Below are 25,707 nucleotides of genomic sequence, written 5' to 3' on the forward strand. Positions count from 1 at the left end.
AAAAATGTGCACAGAAAATCAATTCTTAGCCAGGGAATTTTCTGTTGCTAGCATGATTGTCTGGAGTTTAACTAATGGCTCTCATGCCTTGGTCCAACCTTTGATCCAAGATGGCCTGTTTAATCTAGGAAAAGAATACAGCATCTCTGCACTGGACTCCCTCAGGTGTGGTGGCAGCACATTGTCTATAAAGTATATGACTCCCAGAGTGGCCACTGTGCCTGAAAAGGAAGTGACCTCCTCCATATGGATTATGCCGATCAGAGAAGAGGGGAACACACTTCCTCCTCTAAGTAGGATGTGCCAGAAGCACCATCTTTGGCTCTATCCTGTAGGTGCCCTATCTCTTCAATGAGGAGGCCTCTGATTAGCAAGCCTGAGGAGTCCTGCATTCATGAACCAAGGCAAAATGAGAAGTTTCCCGTGGAAGACCATCAACTCAGGTCCTGGGAGGGCCTCCATTTACAAAAGACTGTCTGTTGCCATCAGTGGCTTCTCTAATTGTGTGCAGCACTGGATGAGAATAATTTCAGTACAAAATGGCTTGGGCAACCTTGTCCACTCTGAGAGGTTTAGAGACTCTCGTATGCATAATGCGAGGCTGCTAAAATCTTAGGGTAAAGGGGTGTTTGAAAGGAGATGCGAATGGAGGACTATTATTTAAAAAAAAAATTCTAGAGCCATATGTTTCTGAATTCAAAGTCAGTCAATTTCTAAGTGTTGCATGAATAAGTAAGCAAGCAGATCTGATAAATATGGGATGTTGTGGTCACTGTGGCTGACAGACTGTGCCCGTGACATGGGTTCCACCACTGCTTCTGTCCCCACCTCAGCTCACAGCCGCCTCCTGTTGCCTCAGACAAATTTTGCAGAGTGGGACATGTGTGGATTTCTAAAGATGTTTCCAACTAAGCAGGCACAGAGTAGGCTTGAGTAGGGAAATGAAGAGCTGGAAATGGTCTATGTATAGCAATAAATGAGCAAGTCCCTAGGCAGATCCCACTTGGGATACACTTTTATATTTTAGAACCACAGTATTTCTAAATACTTGTACACAGACAGAACATGACTTAAACTCAAAGACAGATTCTGGGAGCCCTTTCACTTCACTCCTAGTTATGAGGATGAGATGAGAGCAGGTGCAACCCTGGAGGGTGTTTTTTCAATTAAGACAGGGTTGCAAGAAAGATGTGTTGAGGATTGAGTTCTTCTTGTCTGGTCCTTTAATTCTTCCTAAGAAGGATGCCACAGTTGTGGAAAGAAGAGTTGAACACAAAAAATCAAGGTTCGGGAGAGCTTAACCTTCTTCTAGCATATGAAATCAATTATATTATTCATTTTCTATTAATATACATATAACACATATATAAACATATATAAAATATTTTAAGTGTACATGAGTTTTCTCAAATATATAGAAATACTGCCATCGAAAGATGAAAAACAGGGGCTGGCCCCGTGGCGTAGTGGGTAAGTGTGCACACTCTGCTGCTGGCAGCCCGGGTTTGGATCCCGGGCGTGCACCGAGGCACTGCTTGTGAGGACATGCTGTGGCGGTGTCCCACATAAAGTGGAGGAAGATGGGCACGGATGTTAGCTCAAGGCCAGTCTTCCTCAGCAAAGAGGAAGATTGGCATGGATGTTAGCTCAGGGCTGATATTCCTCACACGCACAAAAAAAGATAAAAAACACACCAACACTCCAAAAGAATACTCCTGTGGTGCCCATTTGAATGAAACCCATCCAATATGGAAGTTAACACTGAAAAAAAGGAAAACATTCCATTTCCTTTGCTCTTTTAAACCTCAAAGCTGTTACTACTGTTTCCCACTTTTCCACACCATGAGCTGGATGTCTAAGCATATGGAAATGAAACCTGAGAACAGCTAAATGGGTGATGGGGCCTTGTGGGTCATCGACACAAGAGACTTCCCAGCCACTCCTGTGATGAAAAGACGTTAAAAATTTCCCATTTCTTCTTTTATACTCAATTAGGATATTACTCAAAATGATACCCACTCCCTGCAGCTCACCTCAATTATTCCTTGGATGACTGCCTCTAAACACCCACAGCTCTTTTTGGTGTTTCCACAGGGAGATCACAGTAGACTCACATAGATATCACTCTACTCCTGGAATACACTCAGGATGAGCTGGAACAGTGCAAAGGAATGCAACTGTTTCTCTAAATGGGAGGAACCCCACGGTTAATGGGGTATATGTTGCACACTCAGTCTGTACAGCAGCAACATGGAAATGCCAAAGACCATAACATTTTTAATATTTAAAGCTAAAATTAAAATCCTCTCAAATGACATTAAAAACAAAGACACCACAAATGTCTGCGGCTTAAATCAATAGGAAGTCTTGAGTCCCAGATAACAATAATGACATCCTCACTCACTCCTCCCCCATAGAAAAGACATGTACACACCTCAGCCTCCCTATTAGCTCAATGTTGTATTTTGCTTTTCTTCAAAGCCCTTATCTCTATCTTATAAACAACGTGTAGTATTTGTTAATCATCTTTCTTTTCCTACAAACATATAAGCATCAGGACTGCAAGGACTTGTTTCATGTCACTATATCCAAATCCTACTGTGCCTTATTTCCGCTAAATTGGGTACGTTGACTCTGTATTGCATGGCATGGGAGGGATGTTGAAACATTAGCATCAAGGGTACAGTCTCCAAGAAAGAAAGGCTTGATTGGCATAGCGGTCCTGTCTCTCTGCCTTGCTCCGTTTGTATTGTCTCACAATTTACCTAAGCTCACAGGCCTCAGTTGAGTCATAGAGGAGATATTAAAAACATTATGTAGTATACTAAGAAGTGAATTGATGTATTTTAACTGAGATACTTTATGGTAAACTGTGTCTAATATGTAGTAGGAAATACAACAGTGTTTTGATAAGTAGAAAAGGTGAAATCTGTTCCAGAGGACTGGGAGCTGCCTGCAGTCACTGTGACACCAAGTCTCATCCTGCTGAAGAGAAAATATAACACACCTTCATCAAAGGTACACAGTTACCAAGGCAAAACTAAAATTATTTAGTAACCATCCCAGTAAAAATGGTAAAAGATAAAATTCCAAATGATAAAAAATGACTAAGTTTCTCTGCTTCTTACTAAAATGACTGGAACTTCTTACAAATTAACTTTAGCTCCACTTCATTGTTTTTGCCTTTTAGAAAACAATGATTACGTTTACCAAAAAAGAGTTTACCGAAAATAGAATTGTTTGCCTCCTCACATCATTCAATACAGAAAATGACCTGCTTCCTTGAATAGCAATCAAACCAATAAAGACATGCCAAAATCTTGTAGGAAGTCCTTCTGAGCACCCTGTCACTGTCACACCTCACAGTCCCTTATGGTCTGTGGTCCTTCTTTCTAGAATTCAATACACCCCTCTCTCTGACTAGAGGTGCAATCCTCCAGGTCACTGGCAAGAGGGCAGTGAAAAAACCATGATTGTTATGTTTTGGGTTAAGAATGAATGAGAAATTAGTTTCATGACAAAAATTATAAGTACAAAAGAATAAAAACACCTGTTTTTGTATGCATATGATAAAATTGACTCATAATGTATGATTAAATGAAGAACATTGCAATGTATATCTGAAAATCCATAATTAAAATGGATTTTAGTATACTCTTTGACAAAATGAAAAAAATAATATTTATTAGCTAGCATATGATGGATTGGAACAGTTGATAAAATATATCAATGAAACAACTACAGAAGCATTCCTTTCACAAGGAAATGCACATAGTTTTAATGACATACAATCAAACATTATTGAAAACATATTGAGGGAATACATTCAGCTACAAGTAACAGGAAACACACAGTCTTCCTGACATGAGAAAGGTGATTGTTCTCACGTGGAAGAACTGGGTCAAGGCAGTCACTGCACAATGCGGCAGAGAAACAAACTCCCACGTCCTTCTTTTTATGTCCCATTGTAGATGTCATGGTGAATCAGGAAACAGGCTCACTAGCACTATTAACAGCATAAAGCGCTTCCCATTCAAATTAGGCCTTACATAGATATTATCTAGAGAAAAGGGGAATCAGAGAATACTCCCAAACACTAGAGTCTGAATTAGCTTTCTAGTGGACACAAGAGGCCTTTCAGAAAAATCTTAACTCTCACGGATCTTTTATGTGAAACTTGTGAAAACATCACTGGAAAATACCCCTGCAAGAAAATGGAAATCAAACAGTTATTGGTGGTTTTCAAGATGCTCTTGACTAGAAGGACAAAGAACCCGCCCAGAAAATGGCATGGAAGATGGTGTCCTCAAAGCTCCTATGTAACTGTCTCTCTCTTTCTATGGTGGCTTCAAAATCTGCCTAATGCCTTCTTTGCTTCTGCCTTCCAAATCTCATGCAGGTGAGGCTATTGGTGAATTCCAACATGGAACCATAAAGGGGGTGGATTCTTAAAGATCTAGTTCTTAACATTACCTTCATTGACATAACACAATACAGGGTGACATGTCCAGCTCTAGATTTAGTTGCCCTATCACAGGCCCATACTTAATTCAAAGTCAATTCACCAAATATCAGTCAGAAGGAAGGACAAAGAGCAAAGCCCCAAGTATGAATTCACAGGAAATTATACTCCTTGATAAACTTGGCATACACAAAAATTTATTACAACTGTTTAATACTATAGAAAATAAAAACAGGCTCCTCTACCCACCACCCCAAAAAAGGAGCTTTCTCTAAGAAAGGTACAATATACACAATGGATTAGGCCTATCCAGGATCTGAAATACATGGCCAATAAGGAAATCCCAACAAATACAAACTATCATTTTTCAATGGCCTCTTAACACAGAACTATTAAAACATTATAAAAAATTAAAGAGAAAATATTATTAACTGATTCAAGAAAAAAGCACTTCCTACTAATCTTTATGTACTATTGACAAAGGATGACTTGCAGAATTATCTCACCTCAATATTCCTTTCTGAAAGTAATTAATAGAAATCCACAATCCAAAGTTGCACTTTAAGAAAAAGGCTTGGTAAGCAAAATATATTCACAACTTTTATAACAACTCTTTCATGTTGAAGGTTTTCTAGAACATTATATACAAATTAATTTCCATCAAACTTTCTCATGTAATTTATATTTCTTTTTGGTGAGAGTTTTACATAGAAGGATCTAGGCCAATTGAAATCTTTTGCACACTGTTTACATTCAAGAGGTTTTTATCAAGTCAGTCCTTTCATGCCTTTAGAAAGAACTAGGATAATAAAAGGCTTTCAAACATTCTTTACATTTACATAGTTTTTCTTCTGGTGTGCATTTCCCACATCCTTGAAAGTTTTCATGAGAAATAAAGTCTTTCCCACTTTCCTTGCATTCATACAGTTTCTCTCCACTGTGACTTCTTTCATGTTTTCGAAGCGATCTGTGAGAAATGAATGCTTTCCCACATTCCTTACATTCATAGGGTTTTTCTCCAGTATGAAGTCGTTCATGTATTTGAAGAGAAGTGGAAGAAGTAAATGCCTTACTACATTTTTTACATTCATAGGGTTTCTCTCCAGTGTGAGTTCTTTCATGTACATGAACATTATTAGAAAACCTGAAGGCTTTACCACATATTTTACATTCAAAAGGTTTCTCTCCAGTATGAATTCTTTCATGTTTTCGAAGATCACTGAGAGTAATGAATGCTTTATTGCATCTTTTACATTCATATGTTTTCTCTCCAGTATGAGTTCTTTCATGTTCATGAACATTATTGGAAAACCTGAAGGCTTTACCACATATTTTACATTCAAAGGGCTTCTCTCCAGTATGAATTCTTTCATGTACTCGAAGATAACTGGGAGTAATGAATGCTTTATTGCATTTTTTACATTCATAAGGTTTCTCTCTAGTATGAGTTCTTTCATGTATTTGAAGAGAACTGGGAAAAGTGAAGGCTTTCCCACATTCCTTACATTCAAAAGGTTTCTCTCCAGTGTGACTTCTTTCATGTTTTCGAAGAGAACTAGAATAAGTGAATGCTTTACTGCATTTTTTACATTCATAGGGTTTCTCACCAGTATGAGTCCTTTCATGCATTCGAAGAGAACTGGGAAATGTGAAGTCTTTCCCACATTCCATACATTTATATGGCTTCTCTCCATATTTTTGATAGTCATATGTTTTGTGTTCAGTGTGACATAGAACAGGCCTATTAAGGGATGAATGATGCACGAAGACTTTTCCACATGCACTGCATTTGCATGCTTTAACTCCTGTAGTTTTCTTCTTGAGATTGAGATTTGGAATAAGGCTGAAATTTTCTCCACATTGACTACCCTCTTCAATTTCACAGAGCCTCTCTACCATATGATTTCTATACAAAATGAGAAGCACATTATTAATGATTTATTAATGATTTTATATTTGTTATATTTATTGTGATTTATAGGAAAAGCTTAGGTTCTCTGCCTTGTCTGAATTCTCAGTAATTGAATATACTGAATGCTCTGCAAGAGGACTTCACCCCTTCTATTATCCAAACAGTGATATTCATATATAGGGTTAATTAACACTGTTTCCAAGTGAACTATTTTGCAAAAACTGAACCCCTACATCACATTTCAGAAAGTATATTTGGTGAAAATTTTCTAAGAATAACTAAATTTGAAGCAAGGGTTGTTTGGTTTGCTTCTTTTTAAAATTTCATAACTTACCAGGAGTCTCACATGAGACATTGATTTCTATTCTGAGTGTGACTCACCTTAGTTTTCTTCTCTGGTTTTTGTACTGATTTTCAATATGATCTTCCCATGTTTTTCCTGAAATGCAGACCCAGAAAGTTGATTCTAAAATATTAGAAATTATAGAAAAATTTGTAGATTTCTGTAAATCTATGATGAGTTATGACCATTTATAATTTATAAACCAACGTTCCCCCTTTCAAATTCTAAATCTTGGAACAATGTTGATGGGTAAGAAACACTTCTTCTCTACTTGATGAAGGGAAGGAATGTCCTCATTCTTACCTATTGAGGCCAGGATCCTGAAGGTTTCCCACATCACATCTCTGTAGAGTTTCTTCTGTGAAGGATCCAGTAAAGCCCACTCCTCTGGGGTGAAGTTCACAGCCACATCCTCAATGGCCACTGAGTCCTAAAACATCACAAATATGTGCAGAGTAGGATACATAAGACTGACAGCACAGTCTTACTGTGGGGGTCTATACTCCATTTGTAGGAAAGTTACATGTGATTCTGTCATCTCCAAACATTTATTCTCTTTTGTGGTCTTCAAAAACTCACTGTTTTTATGTACACATTTCCTCACCAATTTAACAGCATTATGACGAGATGGAAATTATTTACACATTTTTACAGTGATCACATTACATCATATTTCTCTGTAATGGCAGTGTCCAGAGCATGTTGGAAAAAGAAAGAAATGCTATACACATGAAAGAAATATTATCATTTTAAGACCAATGATTCCTTGTGAGAAAAATTCTTTCATCTTCTTCCTTCTTACCCACCAGTTACAGTACTCCATGAGGCAGAGGGTCAAATCTGCAGGAGGTGTCAATGAATAAAAACACTGTGAGGAACTGGAAGCTTTTTTGTCTAGTCCTATCACGAGAGAGTCCAGGAGGCCTACAGAAGTCAAACCTTTAATAAAGCCCAGATGGCCACATTGTCCTAAAGTATTCCAGGCCATTACAAGTAATTGGAGGCAGCTGGCTGAATGTAAATATTCTGGTGGTGAAGCATTGCTTTTAACTTGTGTAATATTTATCATAGGCTCAGTTCTTCCTTTCTCTCTCTCTCTGATTTGATGGGGCTACAAAATTATTTGGAACTTAGAGCTCAGGCACAAGGAAGAAGGCATGACAACTCAGACCATAAAATCTCTATACTCATGTGTCTCAAAACTACTTCCCACCAATTTTTAGAACACAGTGAGATAATAACATGCCATAAGAGCTCTTTCTGGTCAAAAGCTGTGTACCCTGAAGCCTGCTTGTCTTGAGGGGCAGGTTAAGAGCTGCAGATTACAAAGGAGTTCACTGATGTCCACAAAGGATTGATGGTAAATTTCCCCATGTTTATAAAATATGTGAAGGATTTAACAGTGCTTTCCTCCAAAAGAACATAAAATCTCCACTACCCAACTTCAAGAGGAAGTGTTTCTTGACCAGACACTCTTGATGATGCCCTGTCAACTTCTGATCCCATACTTAAGGAACTTAATAGCTGTCATTCTTGATCTCACATGAAGAAAATGAACAAAGTTTAAATGAACAACTCTTCTTAGATCCATGAGATCCTTGAGGTCATAGGGCAAACCAGTGTCTCCATAATTGGGAAAGAGAAACAAAAGATGGCATTTTGAAATATACACCAGATATTCTGTTCTTAGCAAGGCCTGTAATAAACAAAATATCTATTTCACAGGAGTCTAATGTAAAGGCCAGAAGAACCAAAAAGACAGAACACAATTTGTAAAGCCTAGGACAACTCTCTTTAATGGAAGGTTTAAAATATACATACTGGGAACACCTGAAGGAAAAGAAAGAGAAAGAAACAGAAGGAAGAACTGAAATAATGATCACCAAAATATCCTAAAATTAATGACAGCCACCAAACTGTACATCAGGGAAGCTCAGAAAACTCTAAAGATGATAAGCTGCAACAGTGCACACCTAAGGAGATCACATTCAAACTAGAGAAAAATCAGAGAATATATTGAGAAATGCCAGAGAAGAAACACTTCTTGTGTATAAAGAAACAAAGAGTTGAATTAAATTGGACTTCTTTTCAAAAGCCATGCAAGCAAGAACAAAGAGAAATATTTGAAGTTTTGAAAAAAAAAAAAACCCTATCCTAGAATTCTCTGTCATGCAAAACTATCCTTCAAATAAAGGAGAAGTGAGTACTTTCTGAGACAAAAATTGTGGAAATTTGTCATGAATACACCTACTTTAAATGAAATGTTCAAAAATTTATCAGAAAAAATGTAAATGATAAACATAGAGGATTAGAAAAAGAAAAAAATGAAGGTAAAATATCCTTTATAGTTCTTATAATTAATATAACAGGTGAAACTGTTTATAATAATATTAGCAACCATGTATTTGGTAATGAGAGGCTGACGGACATGTGAAATAAATGACAGCATTGTGACAAGGGACAGGGAAGGAGATATTGGGAATACTGTGTTAAGAGGTACTTGCACAACGGTGAATCAGTATAGTGTTACTTAGCAGAGGAAGCGGCTTAGTCATAAATGTATGATGAAAACTACAAGGGCAACCACTACAAAATATATTTTTTTAAAAAAATGTGTAACTGATATGCTAAGAGAAGAGAAAAAACAATCAGAGTAAATGCTCAATTTCAGCCAGAGAAAGCAGAAAAAAGGTGGAAGACAAAAAGAAACAAACAAGGGCAAAAATGGAAAACAGTCAAAGGTTTGGTAAATATTAATCCAACTGTACCAATAACTACTTTAACCATCAATGGTCTTGATATGATTGAAAGACAGTAATACCATATTTCAAAAAATATAATTATATCTTGTCTACAAGCAACTCACTTTAAGTATAAAGACACAGATGAAGGGTAAAGGGATGGAGAAAAACAGACCATGCCAACACTAATCAAAAGAAAGCTGCCATAGGCATATGAATTAGAGACAATGCAGATTTCAAACCAAGGAAAATTCAGCAATAGAGAGGGGCATTAGATAGTGATAAAGGGGTCTATTCTCCAAAATGGCACAGTAATCCTTTATTGTATGTGAATAACAACAGAGGGCAAAAAACATGAGGCAAGACTGATAGATTTCAAGGAAAAATAAATGAGTCCTATACAATAGGTGTAAATTCAAAACCCCTTATCACAAATTATAAATTCCAGCAGGCAGGAAATGAGGAAAGTAGAGGTGAACTGAACAGCACTACGAAACAACTGGATTTCATTGTAATCTATGGAATACTTCATACAGCAACAGCAGAATATACATTCTTCTCAAGTTCACATGGAACATTCACCAAGACAAATCACATTCTGGGACATAAACCACACCTTAATAAATGTGAAAGATCAGAAATCATACAAAATATACTCTCACAACACATAAGCATTCATCTAGAAGTCAATAATAGTAACATAGTTGGAAAATCACCATATATGGGGAGATTCAACAACATGCTTCTAAATAATACACAGGATCAAACAAGAAGTCTCAAGAGAAATAAGGAATTATTTTGAACTAAATGCAATGAAAACACAACATACCAAAGGTTCATGGATGCAGCAAAAAGCAAGGCCTAGAGGGAAATTTATGGCATCAAACAAATACACTGGGAAAAACAAAGATCTAAAATCAACAATGTAAGCATCTACCTTAGGAAACAATAAAAAGAGGAGCAAATTGAACCCAAAGTAAATACAATACAACAGATAATAAAAATTAGAAAAGAAATCAATGTTGTGGAAATCAACAGAGAAAATCAAAACAAAATGCTTGTTCTTTGACAAGACTAATAAAACTGATAAACATCTAGTCAAGATAACAAAGAAAAGATGGAAGACAGAAATTACTAACATCAGAAGGGAAAGGAGGGGGAAATGAAAATCAAAAAGGATTTGATAAAATCCAACATCCATTTATGATGATAAAATAGTATAGAGGGGAACTTTCACTTCTTAAGAAAAAACATCTTTACAAATCCTGTAACTAAATTTATAACATTTGTTCCATATGGCATAATTATCTCTGTGAAGCCTCTGAAAGCAATCACAACAGAAATAACTCCTAGAATTATTAAGAGAGTACAGCAAGGTTGAAGAATATGTGAGTCAATTACTTTCCTTATAGACTCACACAAATATCAGTCAAGTGATCTTTCACAAAGAAAGAAAGGCAATTCAAATGAAAAGGAAAGTCTTTTAAAAAACAAATAGTGATGGAAATAATGGATATCCACATGCACACACATACACACAGACACACAAAAACAAATGTAGACACGGGTCTTACACCTTTCACAAAAATTAAGTCAAAACATATCACAGATCTAAATCTAAAACACCAAAGGAATAAACTCCTAGAAGATAACATAGGAGAAAATCTGGATGACCTTGGGTTTGGAGATGAATTTTTTACATACAAAACCTAAAAGTAAGGTACACAAAAATTTTACTGCATTAACATGAAAAACTCCTCTGAGAAAGACAGTGTGAAGAGAATAAAAACAAAATTCACAGAGCAAGAGAAAATCTTTGTAAAACACTTATCAAATAAATGATTGGCATCTGAAATATCCAAAGAACAATTAAAACTCAACAGTCAGAAGAGAAACAACCCGGTTAAAACAAGCGCAAAAGATCTGAACAGAGAGCTCACTGAAGAAGATACACCAGTGGGAAATAAGCAATATGAAAACATGTTCCACATAAATGTCATTGGAGGCCGGCCCTGTGGCTTGGTGGTTAAGTGCACGCCCTGCAATGCTGGTGGCCCGGGTTCGGATCCCGGGTGCACATCGAGGCACCACTTCTCCGTCCATCCTGAGGCCGAGTCCCACATACAGCAACTGGAAGGATGTGCAGCTATGACATGCAACTATCTACTGGGGCTTTGGGGGGAAAAAAATAAAATAAATAAAATCTTTAAAAAAAAAAAAAATTAAAAAAAAAATGTCATTGGGAAATTACAAATGTCATTGGGAAATTATTACATTGGGAAATAAAACAACAATGAGGTATAATTAAACACTTATTAAATGGGTAAAACTCATAACACTGAGAACACCAAATATTCGTGAAGATTTGAAGCTATAAGTAATCCTCATTCATTGCTGATGGAAATGGAATTTGGTACCCCTACAATGGAAGACAGGAACTGTCTTTGAAAACAAAATACACTGTTACCACATAGAGTAAGATCCAACAATCACACTCCTTGGTATTTTTCCAACTGAATTGAAACCTATGTTCACACAAAACTTACACATGAATGTTTATAGGCACTTTATTCATAATTGGCAAGAGTTCGAGTTTTAAGCAAGATGTGCTTCAAGAGTCGAATAGAGAAAAACAGTCGGTGGTGTATCCATATGATGAAATACTGTTCAGTGATAAAAATAAATGAGGTATCAACCCATGAAAACACATGGAGGAATCTTAAAATTATCTTGCTAAACGAAAGAAGCCAATGTGACAGGGCTATGTAGTGTAAGATTCTAAAAATATGACATTCTAGAAAAGTCAAAAGTATAAGCAACTCAAGAGATCTTTAGTTGTGAAGGATTTGACGGTTGGAGGGAGGGATGAATCAATAGGTGGAGCACAGGGTATTTTTAGGGGAAGTGAAACTACACTCTATGATATAGAAATGATGGACACGTTATTAGACATTTGCCAAAACGCATACAGCGTATAACACAAAGAGTCAACGCTAATGTACACTGTGCACTGTGATGCATCAATATGGGTTTGGAAATTGTAACAAATGGACCACAGCAACACAAAACGTGAAAAAGAATGCAAACTGTGTGGATGCAGAGAGAAGGATTATGTGGGAACTCTGCAAGTTCTGATCAATTTTTTTTTTTTTTTTTGTGAGGAAGACCAGCCCTGTGCTAACATCTGCCAATCCTCCTCTTTTTTGCTGAGGAAGACTGGCCCTGGGCTAACATCCATGCCCATCTTCCTCCACTTTATATGGGACGTCATCACAGCATGGCCTAACAAGCGGTGCGTCGGTGCGCGCCCGGGATCTGAACCGCCAAACCCCGGGCTGCCGCAGCGGAGCACGCGCGCGCACTTAACCACTTGCGCCACTTGGCCGGCCTCTGATCAATTTTTACGTCAACCTAAAACTGCTCTAAAAAAAACAAAGTCTTTCAAAAAAAGATGAAGAAAGACGCATTACAATTCACACCAATGACTGAAACAGGACATCTCTCATCCAACTGACTTCAATAAGCCAGTATGGTGCTCTATGAGCCTGAGACGGTATCATACGGGAGGTGAAACTTCTGTTGAATGCCTTGTTGGAGAGCAGGGCACTGTATCCTCTGAGAGGTGTCATAGTTACTATCAGTAGTGTCAGAACTCCAACGTGGATAATGAGTATCCTGGTGAGTCTTTGTATTGTGGACCTAGTAATGTACAGACAAGGGTTACCATGATTTCTATTTTGGGTATCTCTGAGTCAGAAGGTTCCCAGATTTCTTTTATGACAAAGGGGCATCTTTTAGACAATCATCCAAGAGTTTGTGAACATATGCCAATGAGGTCAATTTTTGGCCCATAGTGTGATGACTGCCTGATGTTTGGTTAGCTGTGGTGACACTTGGGTTAGGTTCTTCATCAGGGCATGTCCCAATTAAGGGATGAAGAGCAGGAACTCTCCACTGAGCTCCATCATGTATGAATGTGTATTGTTGTCCTTAAAGTCTATGCTTTCTTATCAGCCTGATCAGATAAGAAGGCCTAGGGGAAAAGGGAAGGGTGAGGCTTAAGTTTTCAGAAGTCAAACATCAAATATGTGGACCCTGACCACTCATTACATGAATAAACAGGGGTAAGAAAAATAGGCATTTGCACTGGTTTGGTTTTTATACAGAGAAACACTAACAGGATGATGAAGCAGTGATCAAAACTGGTCATTTGAGGGGGGCTGGAGTGAGAGCAGAGGAGTGGGGCAGGATACGCAGGCAGGGAGTCTCCTTAAGTTAGTTTCCTCTTAGGAATAGTTTTAACCTTCCCATGCATTATTTAAAATAAGCAGAGAAATTTATATACACATATTTTCCTATGGTTGATCATTATTTTAAATTAACTTTTACATTTCAATATTAATTTAATTTTAACTTTTCTACATAGGAAGCCATTCCAAGATTTAATCCTTTAAACAGTAATAAACATAAAACTTAAACGTCAAAAATTTAGAAATCCCATTCTAAAAGGACAAGGAGCAGTATCGTTTGTCCCTCCACTATATTGCACACTGGGGATATTTTCAGGAAGGAGTAATGTATTATAAGACATTATGGGTTTGTAATTAAGCCCTGAAATAACCTAGGAATTCCAAAGATCTACATAAGCTTTGACCTGTTTCCTCATATCAATGAAAATAGAAATTCAAGCGCTTTTTCTTCACATCCATTAAAGTAGGAATTCATTTGCCTTAGGAATAGTATAGCCTTTTAAGTGTCAAAGTTTTCTAGGGACAAAGACACACAAAAACTGACTTAACATTGGAAGAAGCACCTGAGAACTTAAATACATCCATCTCACATCTTGAGGTTCTCTTGCCTAAATAGAACAAAAATTCTATTTCTTTCCACAATTTTCTTGCTTTACTCACATCCCATCTCTCAATCAACGTACATTTTAAAACCCCAAGTATAGAATCAAAAGGCTGCAATCCTCAACTGATAAAGGAATCCAAGGACAGACACACAAACATTTGAATCAGCTCAAAGAAGCAGACTGCTTGCCCACAGTTCAGGAGGAAAACCCACACACAGAAAGTTGACCATATTCCCAAACTTAGGGTGTAAACACTCCCAGTTGAGATGTAACCCCTAGAGTGCTTTGCACCTGGTGGAGGAGGGTGGGGCACCTGAGCAGCCACAGGAGTGAACTCTGGGAGCTCCACACACCCTCCCCTCTCCTGTGAGCATGGAAGCACTGCCTCCCCCAGGCTTCCATTCTCACAGTGAGGACACGCTCAGTTGGATTCAGTTTCAGGTTCTGACCCAAATGAACTCCCAAATTCATAAACCCTCTGTCCACAGGACAGAACACCTGGTCTTCAGACTTTCTCAAGGTGCACAAATGACACTCTCAGTGCACCTACAGTGTGGATGCAAAACTCAAACATAACATTTAAAAGGTCCAGGCCTAAGGAACCAGGACCACAACCTCAGAAAGGGCATCCCTCTCCATCCCCATGTGCACGTGCACCCCCAGCTTTCCAGGGCTCTGCAGCTCCTCTCAGCATAGAGGCTCCTTCCATGGGGGGGTGTGAGCAGTAGGACACCTGCAGGGGGAGGCTCCCCAGGAAGAACAACTGGGCCTTCAAGTCCTTCTCTTTGCAGGCCCAAGGGGGCCTTAGCTTGGGTCTCTGACTGTGGACCTCTGGTCCTACTGGAGATGCTTTGGAAGATCATTGTTATTTAAATGACACAAACCCAGTGTTTGAACAATCCAGCAAAATCACTTAAACTCATTCTTTAAATGGAAAGGAAAGAAGAATATTGTAAGGCACTTTTACTAGTTCAAGCAGAAAAACCCAAACATCTATTACTTTAAGGAAAAAAGACGTCAGTTAATGATTATTTATTTCCATGACAAGAAATCACACTTGAATACTCGTGGTCTGCATGTCTAAGTCCTGGAATTTCATTTGAAAACATCCAAAAGTAAAGAACAGACCTCAGAAACCTACTACACACATTCAGGAGAAGAAAGTGCAGTAAATATTCTTAACAAATGGAAAGTAACACAGGAATATTTTATTTTTTTCTGAAATTCTCCTCTTTGTTGTCTGTTCGTAACATTTCATACTGTCTTCCAAGTTCTATTGATTAAATATATTTACCCTTATTCAAAAATTGAGATTTAAATAAGTGAATAAATCTTTTCTAGGTCATCAACCCAGGGAGGGGCAGTGCTGACAGGACAGGTCACCCAGGAAGTTTCTCAAGAAGAACCTCCACCCAAAGGACTTCCCAGAGGACGGCTGTGCCCAGAAGGATCCTGGGGGGAGACGCATAGGATTTCATTCGACATAGTTGAAAGTGATTATTCTCTGCTTTCCTCTCATGTAAAACATCCAATGACAAATATAATCTAGAAAAAAGAGCCATCCATGACTCTGGGGAAGAATGATAAACAGTTAAAATATTGGGTCTGTTTGAAATGCACCAGAGAGGATGAATAGTTGATAGTGACGCTATGAATCGGAGAGTGGAAGTTGGCCTTGGGAATGTGGGGAGGAATCTTAAAATTTAGGGATTTTTTTCAGTCATAGGAAGAGCTAGGCAGGGGGGATAGGGTCATGGATTTGAGACTCTCCTCCCCAAACATTTGGAAAACTCAGGAGAAAATGGGTGCCCCCCGAGGAGAAAGGAGTCACTGGGGACTCCCCCGACCATGGCTCCTCCCCATACACACCCTTGAGACTGAGTCATGATTGCCCGTGATGGCCCTCCCTGTGTCACTGTGCAATCTGGGGAGACACTTAAACAAGGCTGCAGGTGCAGAGCTACCCGGAGAGTCTCCAGGGACGAAGTCACTACGTGCAGTGCTTGCTTCTTAGCTTTCACTAGAAATTAAATATTTCTAAGGGTGAAAAATTCTAAATATGTAATTAAAACTACTAAAAATAATGAATTTTTTGTGTGGTCAGGGCTCGGTAAGATTTAAATAAATTTAATTAAATAAATGAGTTTTAATATCAGATTAAGCTGCTGCAAAATTAGTATGTAGTTTTCTCTGTTAAAAGAACAAAGTTTTCGGGGCCGGCCCCGTGGCTTAGCGGTTGAGTGCGCGCGCTCCGCTATCGGCAGCCCGGGTTCGGATCCCGGGCGCGCACCCATGCACCGCTTGTCCGGCCATGCTGAGGTGGCGTCCCACAGACAGCAACTAGAAGGATGTGCAACTATGACATACAACTATCTACTGGGGCTTTGGGGGGAAAAAGGGAAAAAAAGGAGGAGAATTGGCAACAGATGTTAGCTCAGGGCCAGTCTTTCTCAGCAAAAAGAGGAGGATTAGCACGGATGTTAGCTCACGGACAATCTTCCTCACAAAAAAAGAGAAAACAATAAAATAAAATAAAGAACAAAGTTTTCGGGGCCGGCCCCGTGGCTTAGCGGTTGAGTGCGCGCGCTCTGCTATCGGCAGCCCGGGTTCAGATCCCGGGCGCGCACCCATGCACCGCTTGTCCGGCCATGCTGAGGTGGCGTCCCACAGACAGCAACTAGAAGGATGTGCAACTATGACATACAACTATCTACTGGGGCTTTGGGGGGAAAAAGGGAAAAAAAGGAGGAGAATTGGCAATAGATGTTAGCTCAGGGTCAGTCTTTCTCAGCAAAAAGAGGAGGATTAGCACGGATGTTAGCTCACGGACAATCTTCCTCACAAAAAAAGAGAAAACAATAAAATAAAATAAAGAACAAAGTTTTCTTGAACTACTGATCTACTCTCAATAATCAGAGATTATAAAAGGTGTGTTTCTTTACCTTTTTAAGTAATCTGTCTAGAGGGAATAAAAAACAAAGATCTTGTGTCTTCTCAAAACAATCACCTATGTTCCACATTGTCTGCATTAGGTCTTTGATTACTTAAACCCACTGCTCTCAGTAGTAAAAGAGCTAAATTTTGCTCATGACTATGTAAACTACTGTATTTGCCTTTAAAATCTTTTATTGTCACTTTGGTCAAATAGATAATTAAGTATTGTTTCATAATGATCTGTAATCCTATTTAGGCAATATCTAAAAAATTTTGATATTTCTGACAAACTTCCTAAAAATCAAGTTCTAAATGAAGTCTTTTTGACTTTGACCTCACTTTGGGTTTTTCCAGAAGGCCCCTAAAACATCTCAAAGGATTTATTCTCTCTCCTTATACAAAGGGAGATGTTAAACTAACTAGGTGTAATTTGATATGTTAAATTACATGGGAAGCATTGCCAAACAAGAAGTAGTACTAAGCCTTCTTTATGTTGTGTCTTCATAGGTATATGTCCAAAGTGTCCCAGAAATTATGTGAAATTCCTGAAAATCTGGTATGTCTTGGGTATAATGTTATCAGTCAAAATTCCAGTTATCTTAAAATGTTGTATGTTACAAAAATAACCAATTTTCCTTGTCAATCCTATTATAATGAACTCTCATCAGATCTTTAACCAGAGGCATTTTAAACTCTTTTGTCATTTACAGAGAGTTACTATTTTACTCTGATGCTTTTACAAAAGTGTTCCTGCAAAAGGGCTTCATCTTCAAGGAAATTCAAGGAAAGGACTTTTTGACAAGTACAAATTTCTAATAACTAAGATCATAAAAATGAACGGGTAAGAATAAAGACTGCTCAGGGGCCGGCCCCGTGGCTTAGCGTTTAAGTGTGCACGCTCCACTACTGGCGGCCTGGTTTCAGATCCCGGGCGCGCACCAATGCACCGCTTCTCCGGCCATGCTGAGGCCGCATCCCACATACAGCAACTAGCAGGATGTGCAACTATGACATACAACTATCTATTGGGGCTTTGGGGAGAAAAAGGGGGAAAAAAAAAAAAGGAGGAGGATTGGCAATAGATGTTAGCTCAGGGCCAGTCTTCCTCAGCAAAAAGAGGAGGATTAGCACGGATGTTAGCTCAGGGCTGATCTTCCTCACAAAAAAAAAAAAAAAAAAGAATAAAGACTGCTCTTATTTACCCTTGGAGGAAATTATCCCGGGTCCTCCTCACTAAGCAGATAACAGCAAAACTTCAGGGGCTTGTTCCTTGGATAGACCCCTCACAGCTGAAGAAGGCTCCACCTGACATGTGGTCCTGACAGATGCTGGAGACCTCCAAATCAAACTGACAAGGAAGAGAAGTAGCTGACATGGATGTAGACTGCATCTTCCTAAGGTGTCAGATCAAGACTTCCTACTTTAGCTAAACATAAACCCTTATTTCTTTGTTTCCTGGCATGGGCCTGGAAAGAAAATGCCATCATCCATATCCCCCAGGCCATCACTAAGAAGGGTAACCTCTGGAATATAGAACACCTTGTTATTTCAGGCTAAGAGAAAATCTAACTGACCCCTGGCTTATATGGGCAAACGAAACACTCCCTGTGAATGAATCCATTAACAATGCCACTTTAGTGAGAGTGGTTTGTGCCCTCACAGGATTTATCTTTGTCTGTAGTGGTTACCATTCTCCTCAGGTCTACGAATGCCTGGATGGCTGGCACATAACTGGGCAAGGCCTCTTAGGTTATCTAACTGAGCCCCTAACTTTTAAAAAGTGAACTAAGACATCTCACTGGTTGACTCCTCTGAATTTACATCATTGAGTTAGAAAGGACATACCAGGAAGCATTCAGAACTCAGAACTCACTTCCTGGCGGGCCCGGTGGCTTAGCAGTTAAGTGCGTGCGCTCCGCTCTTGGCAGCCTGGGTTCGGATCCCGGACGCACAGCAACGCACCGCTTCTCTGGCCACGCTGAGGCCGCGTGCCACATACAGTAACTAGAAGGATGTGCAACTATGACATACAACTATCTACTGGGGCTTTGGGAAAAAAAAAAAGGAGGAGGTTCGGCAATACATGTTAGCTCAGAGCTGGTCTTCCTCAGCAAAAAGAGGAGGATTAGCATGGATGTTAGCTCAGGGCTGATCTTCCTCACAAAAAAAAAAAAACAAGAACTCACTTCCTTTGACAGGACCATACTCCCCTGGTTACGAGTAAATGTAAATTAGAATATAACCACAAAACTTCTCCTTAACTCTTGAAGATATCACAAAATCCATTGCTAAGACAAGGGCTGCTCAACAAAGATCCTTAGACTCTATGGCCAAAGTTGTTCTAGTACAGGACAGCCCGTGATTATCTTTTAGCTGAGCAAGGAGGTGTCTGTGCTGTGGCCAACACCACCAGCTGCACCTGAATTAATACTTCTGGGGAAGTTGAAACTCAATTACATAAGATCACTGAGCAAGCCACTCGGCTTTTTAAGGTAAATCCTTGAGGCAGCCCTGATGGCATAGCAGTTAAAGTTTGGCATGCTCCACTTCAGTGGCCCGAGTTCAGTTCCCAGGCACGGAACCACACCACTTGTCTGTCAGTAGCCATGCTCTGGTGGTGGTTCACATAGAAGAACTAGAAGAATTTACAACTATACACAACTATATACAACTACGTACTGGGCCTTGAAGGGAAGTAAGGAAAAAGCAAGAAAAAAGAGGAAGACTGGCAACAGATGTTAGCATAGAGTGAATATTCCTCTGCAAAAATAAATAAATAAAAATAGGGGCCGGCCCTGCGGCTTAGCGGTTAAGTGCTCGTGCTCCGCTGCTGGCGGCCCGGGTTTGGATCCCAGGCGCGCACCGACGCAGCGCTTCTCCGGCCATGCTGAGGCCGCGTCCCACATACAGCAACTAGAAGGATGTGCAACCATGACATACAACTATCTACTGGGGTTTTGGGGGAAAAAAAGGAGAAGGATTGGCAATAGATGTTAGCGCAGAGCCAGTCTTCCTCAGCAAAAAGAGGAGGATTAGCACGGATGTTAGCTCAGGGCTGATCTTCCTCACACACACACACAAAAAAGACAAAAATAAATAAATAAATAAAAATAAATAAAAAGGTGACTCCTTCATTGGGGTCTTTCTTTGACTCATTTGATTTTGATTGGTTCGGGTCTTGGGGAACATGGCCCCAAAGTGCACTCCAGATAATTATCCTGCTTATTATAATCATAATAAACTCCCTGGTGCATTGTATTGTCTCAAAAACTTTAAATACATGTTTGCAGCTGCTAACCATCAAGCAAATGCTCACCCTATGACTGGAACATCTGAAAAGGAATGATGAGATAACCAACTTAAAGATTGTGAACCTGAAGCCTCGATGTGTGAATGTCACAGGGGGTAAGCAAAAATGTGATGCCTTCTGTATACTACCCTAAGGAACAACAAAAACTGAGAGAATTTCACAGCAGTAGCTGAGAGTGGTGCTAATGCCTTAAATGTTGATCAGATCTCTCAGTTAAGCTGAGAGTCTGATCAAAAAGGGGGAAATTGTGAAAAATAAAACCACAGGCCCCAAATAGAGTCACCATTCTAGACCCATATCACCCAACCAGGTCTTAATACCCAACCTAACTGCACCTTCAACCTTCCCCAGGAATGTAGTCTAACGGGTCGGTCTAGGATTTTCTAGGTAATCTGCCTAGAGGTAATGTGCCACATGGGCATTCTCCATCCCCCAAAGGAAGATGAGGTAATACACCTAATAAGACCCTTGTGTCTCCAAAGGGAGGTAACTTTGCCTGAAATAATCCTTTTTTCTGTTTATGACTTCCTTGTCCTGCCTTTAAAACCTTTCCCTTTCTGTAGCCCTTTGGAGCTCTTCTCTACTTGCTAGATGGGATGCTGCCCAGTTGATGAATTGCTCAATAAACCCAATTAAATCTTTAAAATTTACTCAGTAGAATTTTTCTTATTCAATGCTATTAAAAATTAAATATGGTTTATACACATTTTTTCTTTATCATGAATTGTTTATTGTGAATATCAAGCATCAAAAACTCAGCCTGAGATTTAAAAGTGTGTCTGAAGCCTGATCCTAGCATGAATGCTAGCATTGGTGTCTAGATTCCCCACACTCATGTAGATAACAATGTAATTCATTTCTGGTAAGATTTTTCAGCATTTATGAAAGAAAAGCAACTCAAAGTACATACTTTTTCTTCCCTTTGACATGCAAAGGTCACATGGTTTACACTGTGAAATGTGCTTTGCTTTCTTGTTCACGTAAAATAAATCCTGCACCTATTTTCACATCAACGGTGGTGTGCCACCAGCACATGTGACGGGGAACACTGGGGAGCTGCTGCTGCTGTTCCTCCCCAGGCCGTTCCTGATGAGAGACGGGACCCAAGGGTCAGCAGGATGTCAAACTCCAGGCCATCATGCTAGAGGATGCCCTGGCCCACAGTCCACCTCATCTTCATGTTTTTACAGACTTTTAGCTCATTGCCAGTGGTCTAGCTGCCTGGCAACAAGAACAACATCAACTTCTTATCCAAGGTCACCATTTTGGGAGAAAGCACTCAGGGATAACCTTGCTCATAATTATGCATGTACATAACAAAGTCACACATGTCTTTGTGCATAATAAAAATCAAAGCACAGAGCCTCACTTCAATCCTCAGGCTGATAAACTAGTTAAAATTTCTAAAAAATAGACTGACATCTCAGTTGCACTCAGAAGTAGAGAAAACAAACAGGGGATGTGGGAAGTAGGCTTTGGAGTATCGAGACAGTGAAGTGCCCCTATGTTCCCATGGGAAGATGTGAACGGCTTATGTGAATAATTCTGTGGACAGACATGGTAAAGATACACACTATGCTCCAGACTGATAAGACTGTAATACTATTCTGTAAAAGTAGAACACTACACTACACACTAGAAAACTAAGTATACATGTTAATTATATAATATATTCTACTTATACATAATATATACTAATCATGTATAATACTATAATACATGCTACCTATACTATATACAAATAATATACATATACGTCATATATAAATATGTATTTACTGTATTCTATATTTTCCCTATATATAACATATATACACACAAAGATGTATACTTTATGCAGCATTAGATAATTTTATACCATATACTACACAACAATAAACAAATACCTATTTATAATATAGGTGAAAAAATCCCAACAAAATACTAGTACAGTGAATCCAGCAATATATAAAATGACCTAAAACACCATGACCATGTGGGATTTAACCCAGCAAAGAAATGTTGGCTTTCCATCTGAAAGTGAATTAACATAAGAAACAATTAATAGGGCCGGCCCCGTGGCTTAGTGGTTAACTGCGCGCGCTCCGCTGCTGGCGGCCCGGGTTCGGATCCCGGGCGCGCACCGACGCACCGCTTCTCTGGCCATGCTGAGGCCGCGTCCCACATGCAGCAACTAGAAGGATGTGCAGCTATGACACACAACTATCTACTGGGGCTTTGGGGGAAAAAATAAATAAATAAAATTGTTAAAAAAAAAAAAGAAACAATTAATAGAATCAATGTCAAAAACTATAGGATCATCTCATTAGATGCAAACAAGTATTAGATGAAGTTCAACACCCCTTCACAAGGAAAACACTCAAGAAACTATGATTAACGACCTCAGTAAACTACCTCAACCTGAAATAAAGCATCAATGAAAACCCACAGCTGACATCTTTCTTGATGGTGAAAGATTGAAGCCTTTCTCTCTAAGATCAGAGAGAAGACAGAGATGTCTGCTCTCAACAGTTCTACCCAACGTGGTAGGAAAGGTGCTACCAGGGCAATTAGGCAAAAACATGGGGCAAAAACCAGTCCAGATGTCAAAGGACATACACACAGAGACTCACAGACAAAAAATATTGCACAAACATTGTCATGGCACATGTAGGACACATGCAGAGACATACAAACTCAAAAACCCTCAGAGTTAATGGCTCAGAGACACACAGATGTTCCCCCTAAACACACAGGGCCCAGGCCCTCTGCACTCCTCCCCACTTTTCTTTACTCTTTAGGGCCAATCACCATCAAACACATGGTATAATTTTCTTACATATCTTCTTTCTAAAATGTCAGCTTTAAACTAAACAGGGATATTTGGTCTGCTTTATTCACCAAAGCACCAACCAGAAGGCCTGTCACACCAATACTTCTTGAATATCAGGGCTCATAGTGAGACAGACAGACAAATACACACACACTCACATGGAAGCTTCACACAGACTTCATCACAGGCCCAGGTCTTCACACAGTGAATTGCTCTCACTCCCATCCCACCTGGTAGAAGGGTGTCTCCTAGCTCCCAAACCAATCCCCAAAGAGGGTGTCTCAGCTCCTCCAGATGAGGAAGGGATTTCACCCTTCCTCACACCACACAGGACAAAAAGTACATCTCTAAAAAAACACAAAATGGGAGACTAGATGGCAGAGTCAGGGCCCAGAATGGCTGGAGTCATGATGTTCCAGCCCCTCTCACTGCTATAAATGCATCCAGAAACTCACTCATCATGAATTGTCCCTCTGTCACTTTGCTTTTCTACTGTGAGCTCAGTGAGGGACCAAAGGTATCTCCTCGCTCAGCACCCATGTCTTCTGCTGCAGGCTCCTTGGTAAACATCACCTCTGCTGTGGACTCATATTCCCACAGACATCACTCAGTCTCCCCACAGTGGCTCCACCATCTTAACTGAACACTTTCTCCTTAGGATCAGTGTCCAATTTGTACCCTTGAGATCTTAATTTATGGAGGAGACTAAGTGACAATATGGACAGGACAATGTCATTGAAACATTTTTCTTACTAACGTTTCCCAAGATAAGGGGGCATGCCATGCCAGGCAGGGTCACAGGGGCTGCATCAGGTTTGCTCAGGAGGCAGAATGAGGAGTGAGACAAAAACCTAGGCAACAGCCTTTATTTGGGGTTCCATAGGAAATGTAAGTCAGGGCAGAGGACGCAGCTAAGGACTGGTTACTTTGAACAACTCCAGCAGGGTTTGGGTCATAGGGATGGTCCCTAGTCATCTGGTACCTGGCCCTGGGTTGGTTTAGGGCAGGGGATATAGTGTCTTGGTGTGAGAGGTAGATAAGGAGGTCTGTAGGGACAGGGCACTGGACCGGGTGGTGTGCACATGAAAGGCCTGCTCCAGACAAGCTGTCCACTGCCAACATGGAGTTAGGTCCCCCTGGGAGGGGCAGTGTCTCCCTATGTCTGAGAGGCCCCCCAAGATGTCAAAACATCTGAAGAGACAGAAAATAAAACACATGATTAACACAATCAGAAAGAAGACAAGGATTTGTCTGCTCACATCAGTTCAATTCAACATGGTGAGGGAGGTGCTACCAGGGCAATTAGGCACCAAGTGAAATAAAAGCATTCCAGATTTAAGGACATACACACGTAGCCCACCAGACAGACATACAAAATCACAGTCTTTCTCACTGGACATACATGTGCACAAACCCACACACAGACACCCAAAGTCACAAACCCTCAAACACAGTGGCCCAGAGACACACAGCCCAGGCCCTGAAGAGGGGAGAGTCAGGGCCCACAATGGCTGCAGTGATCATCCTGTTCCAGCCCCTCACACTATGATCACTTCCAGAAACACGCCCCTCACCACATGCCCCTTCCTCACTTTGCTTTCCCACTGGAAGCTCAGCATGGAAAACAAAAGTCTGTGCGTCCTCACCCAGCTGCCATGTCCTCCACTGTGGTCTCCGCGATCTGGGATCCATCAGCCCCTGAGGTCTCACCTGGACGCAGACCTCACACGGGTCCACGGGCCATCCTCACTAAGGCCTTGATCACTGCCCCGCCCTGGAACATTCACTGATGGGGGGTGGAGGCCTCAGGACCTGAGACTCCAGGTCTCCTAGCCACAGAGACATCACCTTGGGGACCCAGGAAAGCACTGGAAGTTGTTGCAAGGGCACTTTGGAACCTGGCTTGGCTCATTTCCACCTCTTCTCTTTAAGAAACAGTGGGCGTGGCCTCTGATAAAGGAAAGGGCATCACCTGCTGCACCTGCACACTTCAGGAAAGGTGGAAATCCCTGCCCTTTTCCACGTTTCCCTTGGTGTGCTGCCCATTGCATTCTGGAAGCCATGTGAAGGGACAGGGCCTTTAGCCTGTGGAGGGTCTGGCTGAGATCACCATTTCCCACAGGTCTTGAGCCTGGAACTCTGCAGGGCGAGTCCTGTTCCAGAAAAAGTAAGCACTGGCCTTGGTGGGTGGGCTCCAAACTCACTCTGGAGGCGGGTTCTGAGGTGAGGGAGCTGGGCATGGCCAGCGCATGAGCCACTGAAACTGCAGGTTGGAATGTGCCAGAGATCTCAGGAAGAGGGATTTAGGTACAGCCAGACACCTGAGGGACTCCCAGAG

General features: G+C 40.3%; 1 protein-coding gene across 6 annotated transcripts in view; it reads right to left on the reverse strand.

The window, feature by feature from the left end:
• Window positions 1-3,693: 3,693 nt before the first annotated feature.
• Window positions 3,694-25,707, reverse strand: part of LOC147912101 (uncharacterized) — a 149,967-nt gene continuing 127,953 nt past the window's right edge. For 3 of the 6 annotated variants that reach the window (XM_087425994.1, XM_087425991.1, XM_087425993.1), the window contains 3 exons: window positions 7,021-7,147; window positions 6,756-6,840; window positions 3,694-6,368 (listed from right to left, as the gene is read on the reverse strand). In XM_087425994.1, the coding sequence (XP_087282120.1) occupies window positions 5,252-6,368; window positions 6,756-6,840; window positions 7,021-7,147 (1,329 nt within the window). In that variant the 3' untranslated portion in view covers window positions 3,694-5,251. Of the gene's footprint in view, window positions 6,369-6,755; window positions 6,841-7,020; window positions 7,148-10,287; window positions 11,636-25,707 lie in introns of those variants that run through there. The other 3 variants (XM_087425989.1, XM_087425990.1, XM_087425995.1) reach the window with 3 other exon arrangements.

Source organism: Ceratotherium simum, chromosome 39 (genome assembly GCF_057802395.1).
Source record: "Ceratotherium simum simum isolate JZ-2026a chromosome 39, ASM5780239v1, whole genome shotgun sequence".
Taxonomy (NCBI): domain Eukaryota; kingdom Metazoa; phylum Chordata; class Mammalia; order Perissodactyla; family Rhinocerotidae; genus Ceratotherium; species Ceratotherium simum.